Here is a 20,743-nt window from a genome sequence, read left to right as displayed (position 1 = left end):
CTTATTCCCCTGTTATGGATGCAATTACTTTTAGGTACTTAATCAGCCTGACAGTTTCTAAAAATTTAGAAATGCATCTCATGGATGTTGTGACTGCTTACCTATATGGATCACTTGATAGTGATATATATATGAAGATACCTGAAGGATTTAAGGTACCAGAAGCATCAAATGCAAAACCCAAAGAAATGTATTCGATTAAATTACAAAGATCTTTATATGGGTTAAAACAATCGGGACGTATGTGGTATAACCGATTAAGTGATTACTTGATAAGCAAAGGGTATACAAATAACCTTACTTGCCCTTGTGTTTTCATTAAGAAAACAACATCCGGATATGTGATCATAGCTGTTTATGTTGATGATCTTAACATCATAGGTACAAATAAAGAGATCCATGAAGCCATTCAACTTCTAAAGAAAGAATTTGAAATGAAAGATCTCGGAAAAACCAAGTATTGCCTTGGTTTACAAATTGAGCATATGCCTAATGGTTTACTTGTACATCAAACAACATATACTGAAAAGATTTTAAAACGTTTCAATATGGACAAGGCAAAACCATTAAGTACTCCTATGGTTGTTAGATCACTCAATGTTGAAACTGATCCATTTCGTCCATGTGAAGATCATGAAGATATTCTTGGACCAGAAGTACCATATCTTAGTGCAATTGGAGCTCTTATGTATCTTACAAATTGTACAAGACCTGACATTTCTTTTGCAGTTAATTTGTTGGCAAGGTTCAGCTCTGCTCCTACTAAAAGACACTGGAATGGGATCAAACACATATTTCGATACCTTCGAGGAACTACTGATTTAGGATTATTTTATTCTAACGAATCAAAACAAGATTTGGTTGGTTATGATGATGCAGGTTATTTATGTGATGACCCGAAAATTTCTGACCAAATTTAAACTTAATCTTTGTATGATTAACATTTCCGACACGATAAACAAAGTTTGTAATATTGAGTCACGACAGTTTTGGAACTATATTCATATAATCAATTATTCTTTGACTGTTCCCTATGATTCACGAACAATATATATATAACTTAATGTGCATATATATATATATATATATATATATATATATGATTTCAAGTTATTTAGTAAACGATAGTAACATTCGTTTGTTAATTCGATTGATATTTAGATAAGTGAACTAAAACGTTTAAAATAAACAAGTAAAACACTAATTTGCTACAGTGTTTTCAAATTGCCACATTACTCAAAATGCTACAGTGTTTTCGAAAATCACTATTTGCTACAGTGAAATTGACTTGCTACAGTGAATTGCTACAGTAAAAAATGACTTTGCTACAGTAAAACACTATTTTAAAATGTATTTTAACAAATAGCGAGACGATGATTTATAGAAGTAAATGACCAAAACACTCAAATGTATAAGTTATAATTTGAGTGATATAATTTAGGGATAATTTAGGGCTATATTTTGACAAATGTATGTGACACGAAACGTAAAATGCAAGTTTTCTCAGCGTACAAAAGGACATTTGAAAAACCGAAACCGGGACATAAGTTGAGTGATGACGTACGACTTATCGGAACTAAAATTACAAATCAACTATGCATGTGAATTTAATATAATATATAATTAATTATTTAAATTATATATATTATATATTTATTTATTCATGTCGACAAACAAAAAAACAAAAGAAATGTGAGCTGTAATTGGAGGCCATGCGATCGCATGGCCATATAGAAGAAACCCCATGCGATCGCATGGGGATAGATTTCAGCTCTGATTGCTATAAATTGCTCGTTTTGCTCGATGATAATCACACACAAACACACACACAGATATTTATTTTTACACCGTATTTATTTATTATTATTATTATTATTATCATTATTATTAATAATAAGATTATTATTAATCTTATTATTTTTATTATTAGTATTATTATTTTTGCGATACAAAAATAAAAATGTACCTAAAATATTACGACGGAGTGCTGTCCAAGTAACTTTCAAAATGGTTTCCAAGCGAGCTAGAGCTAAGGAAATTATGGGTTATTGCCAAGGAAATTATGGGTAATGTTCGGGGGTATTTTTGTGAATCAAACCTCGTGTTTATCATCTCCGATGCGTCTACGTGCTTTCCTACAATATTGTATATCAATATTAAACAGTGAGTTCATTTGATCCCTTTTTACATATATTTTTGGGCTGAGAATACATGCGCAGTTTTATAAATTGTTTTACTAAATGGATACAAATACTAAAACTGATTTTGTGTGAGTTCATTTGATCCCTTTTTACATATATTTTTGGGCTGAGAATACATGCGCAGTTTTATAAATTGTTTTACTAAATGGATACAAATACTAAAACTGATTTTGTGTGAGTTCATTTGATCCCTTTTACTCCCTACATTTTTGGGCTGAGAAAACATGCAAATGCTTTATTAACCGATATACAATATTTATATGCGTGAGTTTCATTTGCTCCCTTTTTAATTGCTTTTGCAATCTATATTTTTGGGCTGAGAATACATGCAATTTATTTTAAACGCAATGGATACAAGTACATACTAAATTCTACACTGAGTTTAAACCGAAAATCCCTTAGCTTTGGTAACTAGTAACTGCCAGTTATAAGAACTGGTGGGCGCGAGTAGTAGTATATGGATCCATAGGGCTTGATATCCCCGTCCGAGCTAGAGCACTAGCCTTTTAACGGACGTATGCTATTTGAGAAGCGTACACGTTGGTTTGCGTGTATTATTAAGATGATTATACAAAGGGTACAAATTATATATACGTTAAAGTTTAGTTACCAGGGTGCTCAATTTCGTAGAATATTTTGATAAACGTTTCTGGATGAAACAACTGAAATCTTGTGATCCACTTTTATATAATCTATTGATAAACGTTTCTGGATGAAACAACTGAAATCTTGTGATCCACCTTTATATACAGATTATACGAAACATTAAAACTATGAACTCACCAACCTTTGTGTTGACACTTGTTAGCATGTTTATTCTCAGGTTTCCTAGAAGTCTTCCGCTGTTTGCTTATATGTTAGACAAGCTATGTGCATGGAGTCATACATGGCATATTTTTCAAGGAAACGTTGCATTCACCAAATCATCACCATGTATCTTATTTTGACTGCATTGTCAACGGAAGTACTATTGTAAACTATTATTTACAGTGATTGTATATATGTAGAAATTATCAGATGTCGAAAACCTTTGATTTAAATATTCATTATGGTGTGCCTTTTTAAAAGAATGCAATGTTTACAAAACGTATCATATAGAGGTCAAATACCTCGCAATGAAATCAATGAATGACGTATTGTCCATATGGATTTGGAGCGATCGTCACAATTTATCCGATCCACATAAAGCTAAATCTCAAACTGGATATGTATTCCTAAATGGAGGTACTGCAATATCATGGCGTTCTCAAAAACAAACACTTGTTGCTACATCATCAAATCATGCCGAAGTGATTGCATTACATGAAGCTACTCGGGAATGTTTTTGGTTGAGATCAATGACACAAATCATTACTGATTCTTGTGGACTAGAACGCGATAAAAGTCCAACAATTATCTATGAAGATAATGCAGCCTGCATAGCACAGATGAAAGAATGATATATCAAAAGTGACCGAACCAAACACATACCTCCTAGATTCTTCTCATACACTCAAAGAAACATTAAGGACAACGAGATTGAAATGAGATATGTTCAATCCAGCAAAAACTCTGCTGATCTTTTCATGAAAGCACTTCCAACTGCTATTTTCAGAACACATGTTCATAACATTGGCATGAGACATGTTCAAAAGATGTAACAACCGAAGCGGTGTCTACTTGAGGGGGAGTCAACTCCATGCTGCACTCTTTTTCCCTTAGCTAAAGTTTTTTCCACTGGGTTTTCTTTAGCAAGGTTTTTAACGAGGCAGTAACTTACAGTTGATCTTCAACAAACAAAATTGCTATCCAAGGGGGAGTGTTATAATATATAAATATATATATATATATATAAATGGATAGTCAATTATTGATACACAAAAGTAATATTATTGTATTACCTAAACTTGTGATATTTTTGCTATAAATAGCCATGAATGCAAGCATTAAACTTGCACCATTTTCTCACACTTACAAAGTGTTTATTTCTTTCTCTCCATTATCATCTTTGTTCTTACACTTCATTATTAGCATTCTTAATCAAAAATCATTATCATCTTTGTTCTTACACTTCATTATTAGTATTCTTAATCAAGAATCAAATCACTAAAGGTAGTTATAAGCCTACTGAATTATAACATCAATAATCAAACCACTAAAGGTAGTTATAAGCCTACTGAATTATAACACTTTGTAAATTTTCTTGTAATTAAGAGGGGATTAGAGGACCGCATTGATCAAAACCAATCGCTCACTAAAAGACAAACACTTTCCTTTCTGTCCCCTAATTTGCGTTAAATTTTTTTGTAATAACATGAGTCCACATTGCTTTACGTGTACACGTAATGCCAATTGGAAAGTCGAGATATTCAAAATGAAAACTTCCCACTTTACAATAAAAACGATCGTTTCACCATTCAAATCAGATATTGGAACATGAACTCCAAAAAGAACAGTCTTGGCCGAATTCATTTAGAGTCCTGAGGATTGAAAAAACAAGTGCAATATGTTTTTAATTCGAGAGAGCCCTTGGATAAAAGGGTATGCAACTATCTTAACGAGCCACAATTGAATTCATACTTGCGAATTGGGAGTGATTAACTTTCATGTTTTGACCAAATTGGCAACCCAACCTTTCATGCAGTGGCGAAAACATAAAAAAAATTTCACTAGGGGCGGATTTTTTTTTAAAAACGTAGCAACTTTTTTGGGTAAAATATGAAAATTTTTGGGCAAAATTTGAAGGTTTTGGAGCAAAATATTGAGACTTTGGGGGAAAAAATTTTCATTAGGGCCAAAATCGAAAAATCAAAAATTTTTACATTGACAATTGCAAATCCACTGGACACGACTGCTCCGCCTGTCCCTTAGTATTTCCTTCACTGCTTTCATGTTTGCCAATAATTTGCATAAACCCTCCGGTACAAGTATAAACAAAAAGGAGGACAATGGATCTTCTTGACAAACCTCAAAAACATAGCACCTTCCCTAGAAGGAGATCCGTTCAAAAGGATAAAAAACTTGATATCGGAAATGGAAGCTTTGATCCAAGATATAAATCTTTGCCCAAATTTCATTCGCTATAAGACCTTAAGCAAAAACTCATGAGACATATACTATCCTACACCTTAGAAAAGTCGATTTTGAGTAAGAGAATTGGCTTTTTTGACCTTTTAACCATATGTAATCCTTTATTACTAACTACTCCGTATTATTGAGTAACAAAAACTTTTTTTTATCTCAAGATCCTATGTGCTCGCGTCACGTGATCATGATTTGTAACAACTATCCACGCTCTATAAAATGCATGACACAATAAAGTAGCAACGACACCTTCAAAAGTGAGTATTTGGGGGACAGTGTCGTTTTTAGGGTATATATTTAATATTTTTATTTCTATCTCAGTTTATTTTTTATTATTAATTTTAATTTTGATAATATAAATAAATCTCACTCTGTCCTTATTCAAGCAGCCACCATACATTTCACTATCTCCATAGTAGACTTTGTTTATAAAAACAAAATTGATCGTCGTTATCACATTTACTTCTTCTTATTCACATACCTCACTGTTTTTCTTCTTCAATTCATTCATCACACATACATGGATATTCAAGGTCAGAGCAAACCCACAACCCTTTCATGGTTATTGTTTTTAAATTCACAAAAAGATTCATTCTTTTTTATATTTTGATGAATACCATACATTCCAATAGTGTTTTTACCCATTATTATTTATATTTATATATTCTTATTATTTTTGTATTTAGATATTTTGATTATCCTTTTTTTTTTTTTTTTAATGTTCTTGATTTTGTTTTGTAGGTTATGAGTGTCATGGAGTGTATAAATGTCACAGATGTGGGTGGCCTTTTTCAAACTCACATCCTAGTTCTAAACACAGGAGGGCCCACAAGAAAATATGTGGAACCATTGAAGGCTATACTAAGCTTATTGACACTCTAGCAGTTTCAGATGATGAAGATGATGATGAACACCAATTTGTTAATGATGATGATAATGAAAAAACCCCAAGTGAGTTTTAATTTCGTCGGTGATATATATTCTTGACCCCCTTTAGGGGTTTTTATTAGTCATCTGAAGAATCTTATATTTATCTTGATTTAACTGTGGGGAGTTTTTGTATGATTAAATCTTATTTTGGGTTTTTATTTATATTATGTTGAAGGCGGTACAAGAACTATAATTATAATTATCATTTGCATTTATGCTGTTTATGTTTAATGATTTCGTTTAACATTTATTTCTTGCATCATAGTATTTAGGTTTTCATTGATTTATTGAGGATAATAAATGTAACTCAAGATTATTACTATTTATATATATTCATTTTTTTGGTTACCTTAATGATTTCCTGCATCTTCTTTTGGCTTTTAGCTAATCCATTGAAGGTTCTGAGAGTACCTTATGCTTATATTTGATTTATCTTCAAATAATGTGTCTTATTATATTATGGTTTCTTATAAACCCGTTGATGGTAACAATAGAATATCATTTCGCGGCTTACTTTTATGTTTATAGTTGTGTGTATCTTAAAGGCCTTTCTTATAATTTCTTTATATTTTTAATATTTAGGTCCCAAGATTAGGAGGATGAATGGCAACAGCAGTAGTGGTATTAAAGAAAGATCCAACAAATCTGAAGATGCTTTGTTTTCAGATGCAGTAACTGAATTTTCGGATGCCGGAATCAGTCCAGTTGCAGATAGGCGATTCCTCGGTAACAACAAATTTCGATATAATATCGCTTGCCCTAATTAATAATAAAAATATTATAAATTTTCTGAGAGCTGATATCACAATTTCCTAATTCAAGTTCTGTTTTCTTGTCTTTAGGTACTACCAAGTTATTAGACAGTCCATTGGATACTATGGAAGTTGATACCAATTCTGAGCTTTTCGAAACCCCAGACGGGACCCACCTTAAAGATGAAGATAAAACGGAAGAAAATGATGTAAACATCGTGGAGCCTTTTAATACCGTCGGAACTAAACTGGATTCTGACCACACGGATCAAGGGGAAGAAGATGTATACGTACTCTCTGTTTCGAGTGATATACCTCTGGTAGATGATGCTGAAACGTTATTAAACGATTTCAAAGATCATAAAACTGTATATTCCATTGTTCCTCATGGTGAACAAGATGTGGAAAAGGTAAGTAAGGTAGACAGCTTTGAGATCAAATCATCTGAAGCTAAAATTGAAGAAAGTCAAACCTCTGAAAATGCCGAATCGTCCATGAAGTCTGCTGTTGCTGAAAACTCGAATTTGAAAGACTTATCTGATATTGTTCCTACAGTTGTTACTGAAGATGCTAAAGTTGCAGAAACTCAACCTCGAGAGATGATCAAAACCGACCTTAAATCAACTGACAAAGTTACTGAAGTTGTTTCTGACAATAAACGGATGGATACAGACTCTGATCATGAACAGGTTCAAGAGGTAATTAAAAAGGCTGAAATTGATGATAGTGTTCTTGTTTTGGATGAATTTCACAGTCAAGAAAATGTCAAAGAACATGAAAATGTGGATGAAGTTAAGCAAAACATAGTGGACAGTTTAGTTGGTGATGATCGAAAAGATAGTGACAAAATTGGAAATTTAAAGAGTTCTGAAAACGTTGTACTGGAAAAAGCTGAAGAATCGTGTGATGCTTCTGGGGTCGTTTCTGAAAGTGTGGTTGACGAAGGTGATGGTAAGCTGTTGACGAGTCAACGTTTTGGTGTTGATGCATCGATTGATTCGGGTAGTCGTAATAGTTTGGAGGGCAATTGGGGATCAGTTTCAGGTACAATTTACATTTCTCTTGTCTATTTAATTTTATGAATTAATTAATTGATTTTTTAAAATAATCTTAAATTATTTGTATGCATGGTTCAGTGCTCTCAACTGCTTCAGTCGATGCTGAAAATGCACATTCCAGCGTTAAGTCAGAAACGTTGGCGGATAAAAGCCGTCTGGGTAAACAAGATGTTTCTGAAAGCTCCGTTTTGGTCAAACCGAAAGAGGATATAGTTGACCATGAAACGTCTGAAACGAAGGCAGTCGTAGTGCTAAACTCTCAACCATCAAAATCTGAAGAGGCAATAGCAAAAGTTACAAATTGGAGTACAGGTGAAGCGAAATCATCGAATCCTGCAATATTATCGACTATGATTCAAAAGGATGAAGCTGCCGAGAAAGCTAGCGAGCTTGAAAAGTCAACTTTGGTCAACCGGGAGTCGTCTCCGCCAAAATACATTAGTGATGATAAGAAAATTAGGAAGAAGAGTAAAGGAAGACCGTCATGGTTACCATTTGTGTGCTGTTCTTCAGTGAACGTCAATTAGCGAATGATTGGTCATGGTCATATTAAATTGATAAACAAATTGTTTGCAAACGTAGTCCTGTACTGCTATATGAACTGATGGCTTGTGATGAATCATGATAGGTTTTGTTACCAAACATTGAGACGCTAATATCATTACCAACTATTTGGGTATCAATCGATACCGATTGTCTTTTTCAACATGTTTTTTTTTCCCATTCAACAGCCATTGCAATTCATAGGGCACAGTTATAAGCACAATTCTAATATTACTGTGAAAAACTAGGCCTTGTAGAACAGAGGTTATAGAATGTAATACGGAGTAGAACTTAGAGAACCAGGGCCATTCAAAGACACTATACGAGCACTTGTACCAATCTAAACAACCTCGTGATGGACTACGAGCTCGAATACCAGTGATCTACTCCCAACTCTTCCAGATGTCTATTATGCTTGGTTCAAAATGTAACTAATTCAAATGTTCTGTTAGATTTGCAAGTGAATGAAAATAATCTTTTTGATAATGATAGAAAATTAACTTATTAACTTCATTGAACTATATAGTTGTTTGGTAATAGATATAGATATAAATATATTACTCCGTATTAAAGAAGATCATAAAAGAAAATGAATGTGAGAATGGTTAATAGTTACTTAGCTTTGAATGGTTTGAACACAATTTTTTTTGTCATTTAATACACGATTTTCTTGCCCTCGGCTCTAAAAGAGATTCAAATAGTTAGCTTCGAGTGGATATTCCAAAGAGTAAAAGGGGTAAACCTTGACTGGCATGTTTGGCTCATGAATCCGCAATTCTATCTAGCATAATCGTGATAACTATCTTGCTATCTCAGAATATAGATTCTTTCGGGTTTCTTTTACTCCCGGGTCTTCCTATTTAGTTTGTAGTCTTGGGCAAAATCATGGGAGTTTTCAGTCATGTATTATATTATATTATATTATATTATATTATATTATATTATATTATTATATTATATTATATTATTATATTATATTATATTATATTATACCTATATTCTAAAATACATAGGTGAAATGAATAGTACCGGGGTATTCGACTTTTTTTTTTTTTTTTTTTTTTTTTACAAATTCAACCACTAACCACCCTACACTTTCTCCAAAAAATCAAACCCACCCCCCAAACAGGGGGTAAAGTGTCAATTAACCATTCTCATAAAAAATCTTAAACAAACTCCACCCAAATATTCAACGGGCCATATCTTCGCACTCGCAACGAGTTAAATTTTTCCGCCAACATCGTTAAACTCGAAATAATTTTAGGAACACAATGTCACTAGCTATACGCAAAACGGGCGCTTTTTAAAAAACGCTAAATATTTGGGGTACTTTTCATACACGTTAATTCCCCGTTAAATTTTTAAAAGTCGACAACTCCATAGCGAAACGCGGAGATGTACATATATTGTTAATTTTAAATAACATTCTTTCACGGGTTATACCTTAGTTCGACTCGAGTTGCGTTTCAACAACATCATCGTTAGCCACAAAATTTTTTTACAAACTAGACGCAATAAAATACATTAAAAACCGAACCTCCGGCGCGAAGCGAGAGTTCGAACACTAGTTAAAGCTATAATGGTTCGAGTTATTTTTGTTTTGTATGTTTTTTTTTTACGAGGAACCCCCCTAGCGACGAGCCATAATGACTCCCTTCTAGCTGGTAAACCCCGGGTAAACGGCAAGCCAGGCCTCCACCGCTACCAGGCAAAGCATCCTCTAGTCAATCAGTCACTAAATGGAGCTCGCCCCAAGGTATTTGCCTTGAAGGGAATCGAACCCGTGACCTCTTGCTTCATTGGAAGTCCTGGTGGCCACCCAGGCTATGCCTGGATGGTTTTGTTTTGTATGTTGTAATCTCTTTATTAATAAAAATATCTTGTTGCTTTTAAAAAAAATAATAAACAAACGTGTAAAATATTAAATGTTTAACATTCGAAGCATTCAATGCTGAATAATTCAACTAAAAAAAGTATAATTAAGCACAAATTACATTAGCCATTTAAGATATAGTGAAAAAATCACCAATGGGTTGAAAACTTGAAATCAAAAATTACTTTAGTCAATTTAGTCAATTTAGAATGGTGAAAAATCACATTTCAATGGTTTTAATATACAATGGGTGAGATTTTTATTAAATTTTACTAACGACAGTTTATAGATTTATCGTGACAATCTATAAATTTATCGTTAACATGCATTATATCATTATAGACGGTTATCATTATATCATTGTAACAACAAAAATGATATAATGCATTTTACACATTCAAAGGCTGATAGCCTTTTTTTTAATAATAATAAAAAATAAAAAATTATAAGTATATACGGAGTATATAATTTTAATTTATATTTATATTTATATTTATACTAACCAATTATATACCTATATCTAAAAGACAAAGAAGAAATGAATAGTACTATTTCTTTTTTCACTTTTCACAAACTTAACCCCTCACCTTTTATTAAAATATAAATCGCACCCTCACTTTATACTCTTATTAAAATACAAATCGCTCTAAAAGACAAAGAAGAAATGAATAGTACTATTTCTTTTTCCACTTTTCACAAACTTAACCCCTCAACTTTTATTAAAATATAAATCGCACCCTCACTTTATACTCTTATTAAAATACAAATCGCACTCCCACTTTATACGTATATTTTTTCCCAAAATTCACAAACTTAACCCCCTAACTTTTATTAAAATACAAATCGAACCCCCATTTTACTAACTTTTTTTTTTTTTACTAATATTCAATTTTCACAAACTTAACCCCCTAACTTTTATTAAAATAGAAATCGAACTCCCACTTTATACGTATATTTTTTTTCAAATTTCACAAACTTAACCCCCTAACTTTTATTAAAATACAAATCGAACCCCCACTTTACTAACTTTTTTTTACTAATATTTAATTTTCACAAACTTAACCCCCTAACTTTTATTAAAATAGAAATCGAACTCCCACTTTATACGTATATTTTTTTCAAATTTCACAAACTTAACCCCTAACTTTTATTAAAATACAAATCGAACCCCCACTTTACTAACTTTTTTTTTTAAAAAAAACCCGAACGCTAAAAGAATCAACTTTCACAAAAGTAACAACCTTCAATGTTAGATGTCGAAAAAAATTTTCTTTTACAAAATAGATCAAGACTTTTTTTTAACTCGCATTCAAAACGGAGCCCCCGGCGCGAAGCGAGGGCTCCACAACTAGTTAGGCACAAAATCAACGAGCATAAAAAGTAAACTAGTTTCGTATCTGTCTCTCTTTCTTCCTCTTCTTCGTACTTACGCAAAAGATAACCCAAAAATCGAGGAAATAAAATCGCAGTCTTTCCTTTTTTAATCCTCTGATTATTTATTTATAATTATATGAAACATTTAACGTATCATCTTCGCGTTCCATGATATTTTATTAAAATTATCATAATTTAATCGGCCACGAACTCGACGATCTCCGATTTAGTGATTTTCTGGCCTATCAATAATGTTGTCGTTACAAACCGATCAACGTCAACTTCAGCAGCAACAACAATTTCATCAGCAGCAGCAGCAACAACAACAGTTGTTGCAGCAAGCTGCTAGGGTTTCATTTAATAATGGCGATCATAATCGTGAATCTTCATTTATTTTGTCAACGGAAATTGATCCGTCATCGTCTAATGTTAATTTGAAATTATCTCAAGGAGTTGAAATCCGTGAAGGTTTGATTTCATTTTTTATGTTCACTTTGGGTCAATTATGTATCTTTGGATGCTATTTGTTTTTCTAGGGTTTTGTAATTTTAGAGTTATAGTAGTTGAGGTTTAAGTTATAAGCCACTGTGTTTATTGTGTAATTATGTTACAGCTGATGAAGATATGCTCATGTCCCTTGCTCATCAGAAATATAAGTCTGGAGATTTTAGACAGGCATTAGATCATAGCAAGGCAGTTTATGATCAAAATCCGTTGCGAACAGATAACCTTCTTCTTCTAGGGGCTATTTATTATCAGGTTGGGCTTATGTGATATGTTATAAGTGTGTTGCTTTTTTAGATTATAAATCTGAATGGTTCTTAAAGAAGACCTTTTTTATTGTTGTTTCAGCTACATGACTTTGATATGTGCATTGCAAAGAATGAAGAAGCTCTCCGGATTGATCGAAGTTTCGCTGAGTGCTACGGGAATATGGCAAATGCCTGGAAGGTTGTAGTCTGTTACCGTGTTTCGGTTTCTCTTTCATGTTTGTACTTTATATATATCTTACCTTTGATTATTATATAACATACTCAATGCTTTTATTTTTCTTTACAGGAGAAGGGGAACATTGATGTTGCAATCCGCTATTATTTAGTCGCAATTGAGGTATGTGGTCATTCTAGTTGCAAGGTGTTTTAACTTGATAAGTTTGGATATAATGCTTCTATATGCTATTATGATAGTTATAGACTTATAGGCTAGGAATTCGTTATAGGATTGAGTACAAGTCAGTGTCAGACTGACTCATCATGAGAAGGGGGAATAAAAGTGGGGGAAGTAAGAATTTTTACTAACAAAATTTCGATCTGAATCCATTTGGTTTTGTATTTTCATATGGTCTATCATTTCAGTTGGAGGGGATTTAATGAACCAAATTCTTGGTAACGTATGATGGTTTGACTTTTGGATGTCCACTTTTGCAGTCAATTGCACCAATATTAAATTGGTTGTTTGTACTTATTTAGCCACACACACATTAGGGACTTTTGGGTGTCCTTTTGTTCCACCTCTCTTTGTTACATCCACTCACCTCAAGTGTGATTCATGCAGATTCGTCCCAATTTTGCGGATGCATGGTCTAACTTGGGAAGTGCTTATATGCGAAAAGGAAGGCTAAATGAAGCTACTCAATGCTGTCGCCAGGCTCTTTCTTTGAACTCTCGTCTGGTTAGACTTTTACCCATCTTTATTTCTAATTTATTGCTGAACGTTTTATGAATAATAGCTCTTCTCCCTGTTTATGTAGGTTGATGCTCATAGCAATCTTGGGAATTTGATGAAAGCCCAAGGAATGGTTCAAGATGTAAGATTCTTGGCCCACACGTTATCTCATTAACTTATCTAATAGATGTAACTAAATTACTAAAGTTAATATGTTTGAAACATGTCATATCTATATGTTTAAGTTTTCTGTATTGGGATAACAGTGCTGCAGGCCATGATTATAGGGAGTCATTTTGTATCTACTGCTAAATTTGAGAACCTTTATTTTGACAGGCATACAATTGCTATGTGGAGGCACTCCGTATTCAACCAACTTTTGCCATTGCTTGGTCTAACCTTGCTGGACTTTTCATGGAGTCGGGAGACCTAAACAGGGCACTTCAGTATTACAAGGTAATACATGTCAGTGCTTTTAAATGATCAGTCAACGTTTGATGTTTATCTATATGTAAAATATGATCCAGCACTCTGTTTATCTTCTCAAAGACTAATCCAACTTGTAGATAGGGTATGCAATTGTATGCTGTGTATACTTTAGTTTAATTTACTTTAATTCGGGGCATTGCACATTGCAGGAGGCTGTCAAGCTCAAGCCAACATTTTCTGATGCTTATTTGAACTTGGGAAATGTGTACAAGGTGGTGAAGCTTCTCACATTCTTTTGGTAATCTTTGGTAGATCTAAATACATGGACAAATTTTGTTAAGATTTATGTTGCACCTTTTAGGCTTTAGGAATGGCTCCAGAAGCTATTGTATGCTATCAGCGTGCTCTTCAGTCTAAACCAGACTATGCCATGGCTTTTGGTGAGTAATACTATATATGTATGTGTGTCAGTGTGTGTGTGTATATATATAAATATATATTATCTACATGAACAACAAGTCACACTTAATACTATTTTCAGGGAATTTAGCTAGCATATTTTATGAGCAAGGTAACTTGGAGTTAGCAATTAACCATTATAGGCAGGCAATCACTCGAGATCCTGGTTTTTTGGAAGCCTACAATAATTTGGTGTGTTTATTCTTCTCTATGACACGTTTTTTGTTCATCCATATGTTGGATATGCTACTAAAAATTGACTTCCATTTTGCTTTGTGTGCTAGGGAAATGCACTTAAGGATGCAGGCAAAGTTGAAGAAGCAATACATTGCTATCGTGTAGGTTTTCTTATTGGTTTGCATTTGATTAAAGTTTGAAACTTTTCATTAACTTTATTGTGACTATAATTCTCTTTTGTAATCTAGCAATGTCTTTCACTACAACCTAGCCATCCTCAAGCTCTCACTAATCTTGGAAACATATACATGGAATGGTATGTGTTTTACAATAGATTTGATTAGTGATTTACTCTTAGATAAGTAAAGTCATGAACAACCTTGTTGACATGTTCTTAAAGAGAAGTTTATGATACCTAGGAATATGATGACGGCTGCTGCACAATGTTACAAAGCAACTTTAACTGTAACAACAGGATTATCTGCCCCTTTTAACAATCTTGCAATCATATACAAGCAGCAGGTAACAGAATCATATACAATCTTGCAATATTTTATGCGATGTAATAAATAAGTTATGTGTGACAACTGATAGTATATTTTAATATGACAAATAGGGTAATTATGCGGATGCTATATCTTGCTATAATGAAGTTCTTCGTATTGATCCTCTGGCGGCTGATGGTCTTGTTAATCGTGGAAACACTTACAAGGAGATTGGGAGAGTTAATGAAGCTATTCAAGACTATTCACATGCTATTGTTATACGCCCAAATATGGCAGAAGCTCATGCGAATCTGGCTTCAGCTTATAAAGACAGGTATATCAAGTTTGTTACTTATTTGTGTAGATGTATTTAACTTGGCCTTTCCATTTTAGGTTGAGTTTGAAAACCCTGACTTGTATCTTGTAGTGGACATGTGGAAGCAGCTATTAAAAGCTATCGGCAAGCGTTGGCCATACGTCCTGATTTTCCTGAAGCAACTTGTAATCTACTGCATACATTACAGGTACATTTTTAAATGATAGATTCTGTTTTTGGCCATATGTCCTGATTCTATCTTGGAGTAGGTTCGTATTTGACCATTTCTGGCGTGTTTGTTTTTCTTTGGCTAGTGTGTATGTGACTGGGATGATAGGAAAAGGATGTTCATTGAAGTTGAAAGCATACTTAGGAGACAGATTCAGGTTGACACCATGGCTTGAAATTAGTTTTCTTTTCAATTTCTATCAACCTCTTAATTTAGCCATTTGGCCCAGTTATAACTTATTGTAATGCCTTAATTATTTCCATCTAGACTTCAACGATTCCTAGTGTACAGCCTTTCCATGCAATCGCATATCCACTTGATCCAATGCTTGCACTTGAAATCAGGTATGTTAGTAGTTTTATGCGAATCAGAATCTTGAATATGTTATATGTTATTATTATGCTAATATTATTATTTTCCTTTTCTAATTGTAGTCGCAAGTATGCTGCACATTGTTCTGTTGTTGCAAGTCGTTTTGCTCTTCCTGCTTTCAACCATCCTCTTCCATTACCAATAAAGAGTACAGGGGGCAACAAACAACTGAAAATCGGGTACATATATACACTTTTATGTGTTCTTTTTTCATATATCTTATATCTAGTTATTATAAGGTGTGGCTTATTAGATTACTGTATTTGTTTCTTGTAGATATGTCAGCAGTGATTTTGGAAACCATCCGTTGTCACATTTGATGGGATCAGTATTTGGCATGCATAACAGAGATAATGTTGAGGTTGTTTGTTGGACTATAACTCTGTTAATACCTATATAATCTTAGATCTACTTAAGTTCTGGTTCAAAACTAAACATGTTAAGTGTAGGTGTTTTGTTATGCTTTGAGTCCAAATGATGGGACTGAATGGAGGCTGCGTATTCAGTCAGAAGCAGAACACTTTAAGGATGTGTCAGCAATGACATCTGATACAATCGCGAGGCTGATTAATGAGGATCAGATACAAATACTTATCAACCTTAATGGTTATACCAAGGTACGAGTGGAATCAACCTTAATACTTATCAACCTGTTTGCATCCTGTAAAAATTAGAATTTTGTCACTTTTTTTGTTACAACTTGTATACATATTGTTGATGGTTTAATGTCCTTAATGGTATCTTACATTTTGTAATGATATTATAGGGGGCTAGAAATGAAATATTTGCACTGCAACCGGCTCCAATTCAGGTGTCATATATGGGATTCCCTGGTACAACTGGTGCTAGCTACATACAGTATCTTGTCACTGATGAAGTAAGACAGTTCGTTACCGTTTTATTTTTGTTCATTTTTTCTTTTTCGCGCACTGACATGTCTGTAATTGCAATGGCAGTTTGTCTCTCCAACTCGGTTTGCGCATATCTACTCCGAGAAGCTCGTTCATCTCCCCCATTGTTACTTTGTGAATGACTATAAGCAGGTTTGCATTCTCAGTGTAGTTTTTTTTTTTTTTTAATAATCAAATGATGAGTTTGTTTTTGTACTTCAACTAATAATATTGTTAATGGTTGGGTTCAGAAAAATCTGGATGTATTGGATCCAAAATGTAAGCCTAAGCGGTCAGCTTATGGATTACCAGAGAACAAATTTATATTTGGCTGTTTTAATCAGCTTTACAAGATGGATCCTGAAATTTTCATCACTTGGTATGATATTGATATGTGGCTTTCATCTCAATTGTCACTTTTTATTAAGTTATTACTATTTAACACTTTACTCATCTAACTTGGTGTTTCAGGTGCAATATCTTGAAACGTGTTCCCAACAGTGCACTTTGGCTTCTTAGATTCCCAGCTGCTGGTGAAATGAGACTCCGTGCCTGTATGTGATATCTTGTTTATATTCTAATAAACCTTGTGTTAGCGTTTTTATATGTATATAATATATATATATATATATATATATATATATATATATATATATATATATATATATATATATATATATATATATATATATATATGCTACATTTGACTAAAAATACATCATGTTTTTATAGATGCTGCTGCACAGGGTGTGCAAACAGACCAGATTATTTTCACTGATGTTGCTATGAAGAACGAACACATCAGACGCAGTTCTTTGGCAGATCTTTGCCTTGATACGTATGTTACTTTTGTTATCAGAAAACAAAAAAGAAGATGTTATCTAGATACCTTGATTTGTGTTAACTCTGTATGTATTCTAGGCCGTTATGCAATGCACATACAACAGGGACAGATGTTCTTTGGGCGGGTCTTCCAATGGTGACCCTTCCCCTTGAAAAGATGGCCACTAGAGTTGCTGGTTCGCTTTGCCTAGCCACTGGAGTTGGTGAGGAGATGATTGTTAACAGGTTGGTAGTCGCTGAACCAAATTGTAAAATGATTATGATAATCTTATCTAATTAATTTAGAATTCTGCTCTCAATGTGTGTGTGTTTTTCTTTTTTGTTTTTCGTTATGTAGTATGAAGGAATATGAAGATAGGGCAGTGTATTTAGCTTTAAACCGGCCAAAGCTTCAAGAGCTGACAAACAAACTCAAATTAGCACGCCTTAATTGTCCTCTGTTTGATACATCTCGCTGGGTAAAGCTCATATGCTGCCATTTAGTTTCTATATATAGTCATAATTATGTTTCTTGTATTGATGCTATTGGTTTGCATGAATATTGTAGGTGAAAAATCTGGAAAGGTCATACTTTAAGATGTGGAATCTGCACTGCTTGGGGCAACAACCTCAGCACTTCAAAGTGGCTGAGAACGATATTGAGTATCCCTATGATCACTAGTTTTAGGTCATAGTGAGATGAGAGCCAATGTCGATTAGTCGGAAGATAATGTGAATCATTATTATAATATTGTGGTTGTTTAGGATGATGTGGACACCTAGGTGTTGTTTGTTTTTTAAGATGTTTTTGTCTGAAGATCTGCGAACCACGTCTGTAGAGAAGATGTGGTCCAAAGGTCTGTACGCTTAACATTGAAAACTGTTTGTTTTTATGTATGCTAGATACAATTTAAAATCGTAATAAATTATTTTTTTTAAGTTTTAATCTGAAGAATACTAATTATAAATAATTATTTATTGGTCATAATTTTTTCAACACCTAACTTATGGCTTTGGCATCATCTAAACAATAATAACCCAACACTTTTTCTAGTTCGCGTTCTGTTCATCCCACTCTCCTTCTTTCAATTTTTTCAACACCTAACTCTTGGATTTTATGATTTTTCGCATCCCCTTCTCTATTTCTTTCAATCTTTCGCCTTTCATTTCTCACTAAACCCATAAAATCCCTCTAAATGGCCAGATTCCTTTTTGAACTTGCAATCTCAAATCCGGTCACTTAGCAAGATATACCGGCGAAGGTGATTTTGACGGTGGTCTCGAAGGTGGTTTTGATGGTGGTTTAATATGTACACTTGAAGGCTAAATCGGAGATGCAAATGAGATAAGCAGTACACTTTTTTTCAGGTTGTTCATCAAGTGGAAAAGAGTTTGACTATGTAAATTAGTTATGAAAATTGATTTGTTCAGGTTGTTCATCAAATGGATAAGATTTTGATTATTGTGGCATGAAATTGGTTATGAAGTTACGTGTTTTGGTGTTTTGAAAAATCATAGCTGTGAATTTTGTGAATTTGGAACAGAAGGAAATAATGTCTTCTAATTTTGGAAGCTGTAGTTTAAAGCTGCGAACTTGAAGACGTTTTAAGATCTTATTTTGTCTTTTGTCTTCAAAAAAACAAACCATCTTAAATGCAAATGTCTGCCCGCCCGCAGACATAAGCTATAATAAGGTCTTCAATGGAAAAACAAACACCACCCTAGTATCTAAAGATGGTTTGTAGTAAGCAGGCGTATCAAGTATGAGATGAGTTACTAATATCTCTTGTGGTTGCCACTTACCAATACCTGACTCGATCTTTTGTTTAAGTAATGTTCCTATACCCCTTGATTTGTACGTCGACTCCATGATGTTGGATGGGCTACAACTTTTTCTGATATTAGGTTGTTTTCTGGTTTGAATGGTGGTCTTCCTTTTTCGGCCTTCACATCCCTTATTTATTTTCATTTTTTTTGGCTAATATAACAAATACTATAAACAAAGCCAATTCATTGAAAGATGAAAAGATGAATAAGAACACAACCAAAAACTCGCAACAAGGCTCGGGATCAGTAAAACAAATAACTATCTGAGAAGCATCTAGCTAAAACCGAGCCTTGCGTTCCTGACTTCCGGAGCCAAAAAACAAACCCCATAACACTAACCAAACTATGCATAAGTCACAACCAAAGCAAAGCTACCAAAAGAAAAAAGATCACAAACAGCATGTCAACACTACAAAGGAAGAACACACGAGAACACAAAGACAAACGAATGTAAACATCTACGAAACACTAAACTGAGAACTCCGAGCTCAAATATCTTTAATAAAAACGCCCTGAACCAATTTTTTCTTTTGTAGTGTTGGGAGTGTTTATGTGAAGGCTTATATGGTTCCTTGTGAGTAATTTAATAAATTAAGGAGTGTTTTTAGATTCGTAGACGGGTGTTGTAGGCCTAGGGCTCATGCCATGCTCATCGAGTTGTTCTTATGAATGCAAAGCGAAAAAAGCACAAGCTTTACATGACCTATATTAAGTTCGTTGCTCTTTAAGCGTTACAATTGTAGGTGAACATACGATGCAGTTTAAATTCCTATAAAGTTGTGTTCATGGTTGTAACAATATGCAAGTGATTTAATCTTGAAACCTTCTGGTCATGGACATTGTCTAACACTATCACTAAAATACCTTTTTCATTAGATATCATTTTTTTTTCATCATTCTCTCCTCTCTCGTATCCTTTGTTTTCTAGGTAGTATCCTTTGTTGGAGACGTTTTCCCGTATTTATAAAAATTCTCGTATTTTTGTCAAAAAAAATCAATAATAAAATCTCTCCATTCTTTTTGAAATTCAAAATAGTTAGGAACCCTTCAAACTTTGTGTGCATATGCTTTGCCAGATCGATTAATAACGAATCTAAAATATCCATGCTTCTTAATCTGGAGGTGTAATGTAACCCCAGACTTCAGTTTTTATAGCATACCATGAGTTGCTTTGGGTACTTCTAAAGCTTTTATAGGATGGCTCTAATACTTTTACACGAGACTTATAAATAAATCTAATATAAATACGAGTAATAAAGTAACTTGAAAAAAAAATAA

General features: G+C 33.6%; 2 protein-coding genes across 2 annotated transcripts; both read left to right on the top strand.

Annotated features, from left to right (window-relative positions):
* Window positions 1–5,738: 5,738 nt before the first annotated feature.
* Window positions 5,739–8,687, top strand: LOC139864694 (uncharacterized). Its single transcript, XM_071853265.1, has 5 exons — window positions 5,739–5,797; window positions 6,006–6,215; window positions 6,777–6,920; window positions 7,037–8,014; window positions 8,083–8,687. The coding sequence occupies exons 1-5, from the start codon at window positions 5,785–5,787 to the stop codon at window positions 8,529–8,531; spliced, it is 1,794 nt and encodes a 597-aa protein (XP_071709366.1). The 5' UTR covers window positions 5,739–5,784; the 3' UTR covers window positions 8,532–8,687.
* Window positions 8,688–11,926: 3,239 nt separating this feature from the next.
* Window positions 11,927–19,590, top strand: LOC139862772 (probable UDP-N-acetylglucosamine--peptide N-acetylglucosaminyltransferase SEC). The gene is made up of 29 exons (XM_071851404.1): window positions 11,927–12,262; window positions 12,408–12,553; window positions 12,647–12,745; window positions 12,854–12,904; window positions 13,349–13,465; window positions 13,545–13,601; window positions 13,796–13,915; window positions 14,098–14,160; window positions 14,250–14,328; window positions 14,430–14,539; window positions 14,632–14,685; window positions 14,773–14,840; window positions 14,944–15,046; window positions 15,141–15,343; window positions 15,437–15,533; window positions 15,640–15,711; window positions 15,822–15,898; window positions 15,989–16,105; window positions 16,203–16,287; window positions 16,376–16,543; window positions 16,693–16,803; window positions 16,883–16,969; window positions 17,068–17,195; window positions 17,288–17,370; window positions 17,549–17,654; window positions 17,738–17,884; window positions 17,997–18,117; window positions 18,207–18,421; window positions 19,364–19,590. The coding sequence occupies exons 1-28, from the start codon at window positions 12,046–12,048 to the stop codon at window positions 18,318–18,320; spliced, it is 3,000 nt and encodes a 999-aa protein (XP_071707505.1). The 5' UTR covers window positions 11,927–12,045; the 3' UTR covers window positions 18,321–18,421; window positions 19,364–19,590.
* Window positions 19,591–20,743: the final 1,153 nt, after the last annotated feature.

This window comes from Rutidosis leptorrhynchoides, chromosome 8 (genome assembly GCF_046630445.1).
Source record: "Rutidosis leptorrhynchoides isolate AG116_Rl617_1_P2 chromosome 8, CSIRO_AGI_Rlap_v1, whole genome shotgun sequence".
NCBI classification, from domain to species: domain Eukaryota; kingdom Viridiplantae; phylum Streptophyta; class Magnoliopsida; order Asterales; family Asteraceae; genus Rutidosis; species Rutidosis leptorrhynchoides.
This window is presented reverse-complemented; position numbering and strand designations above follow the sequence as displayed.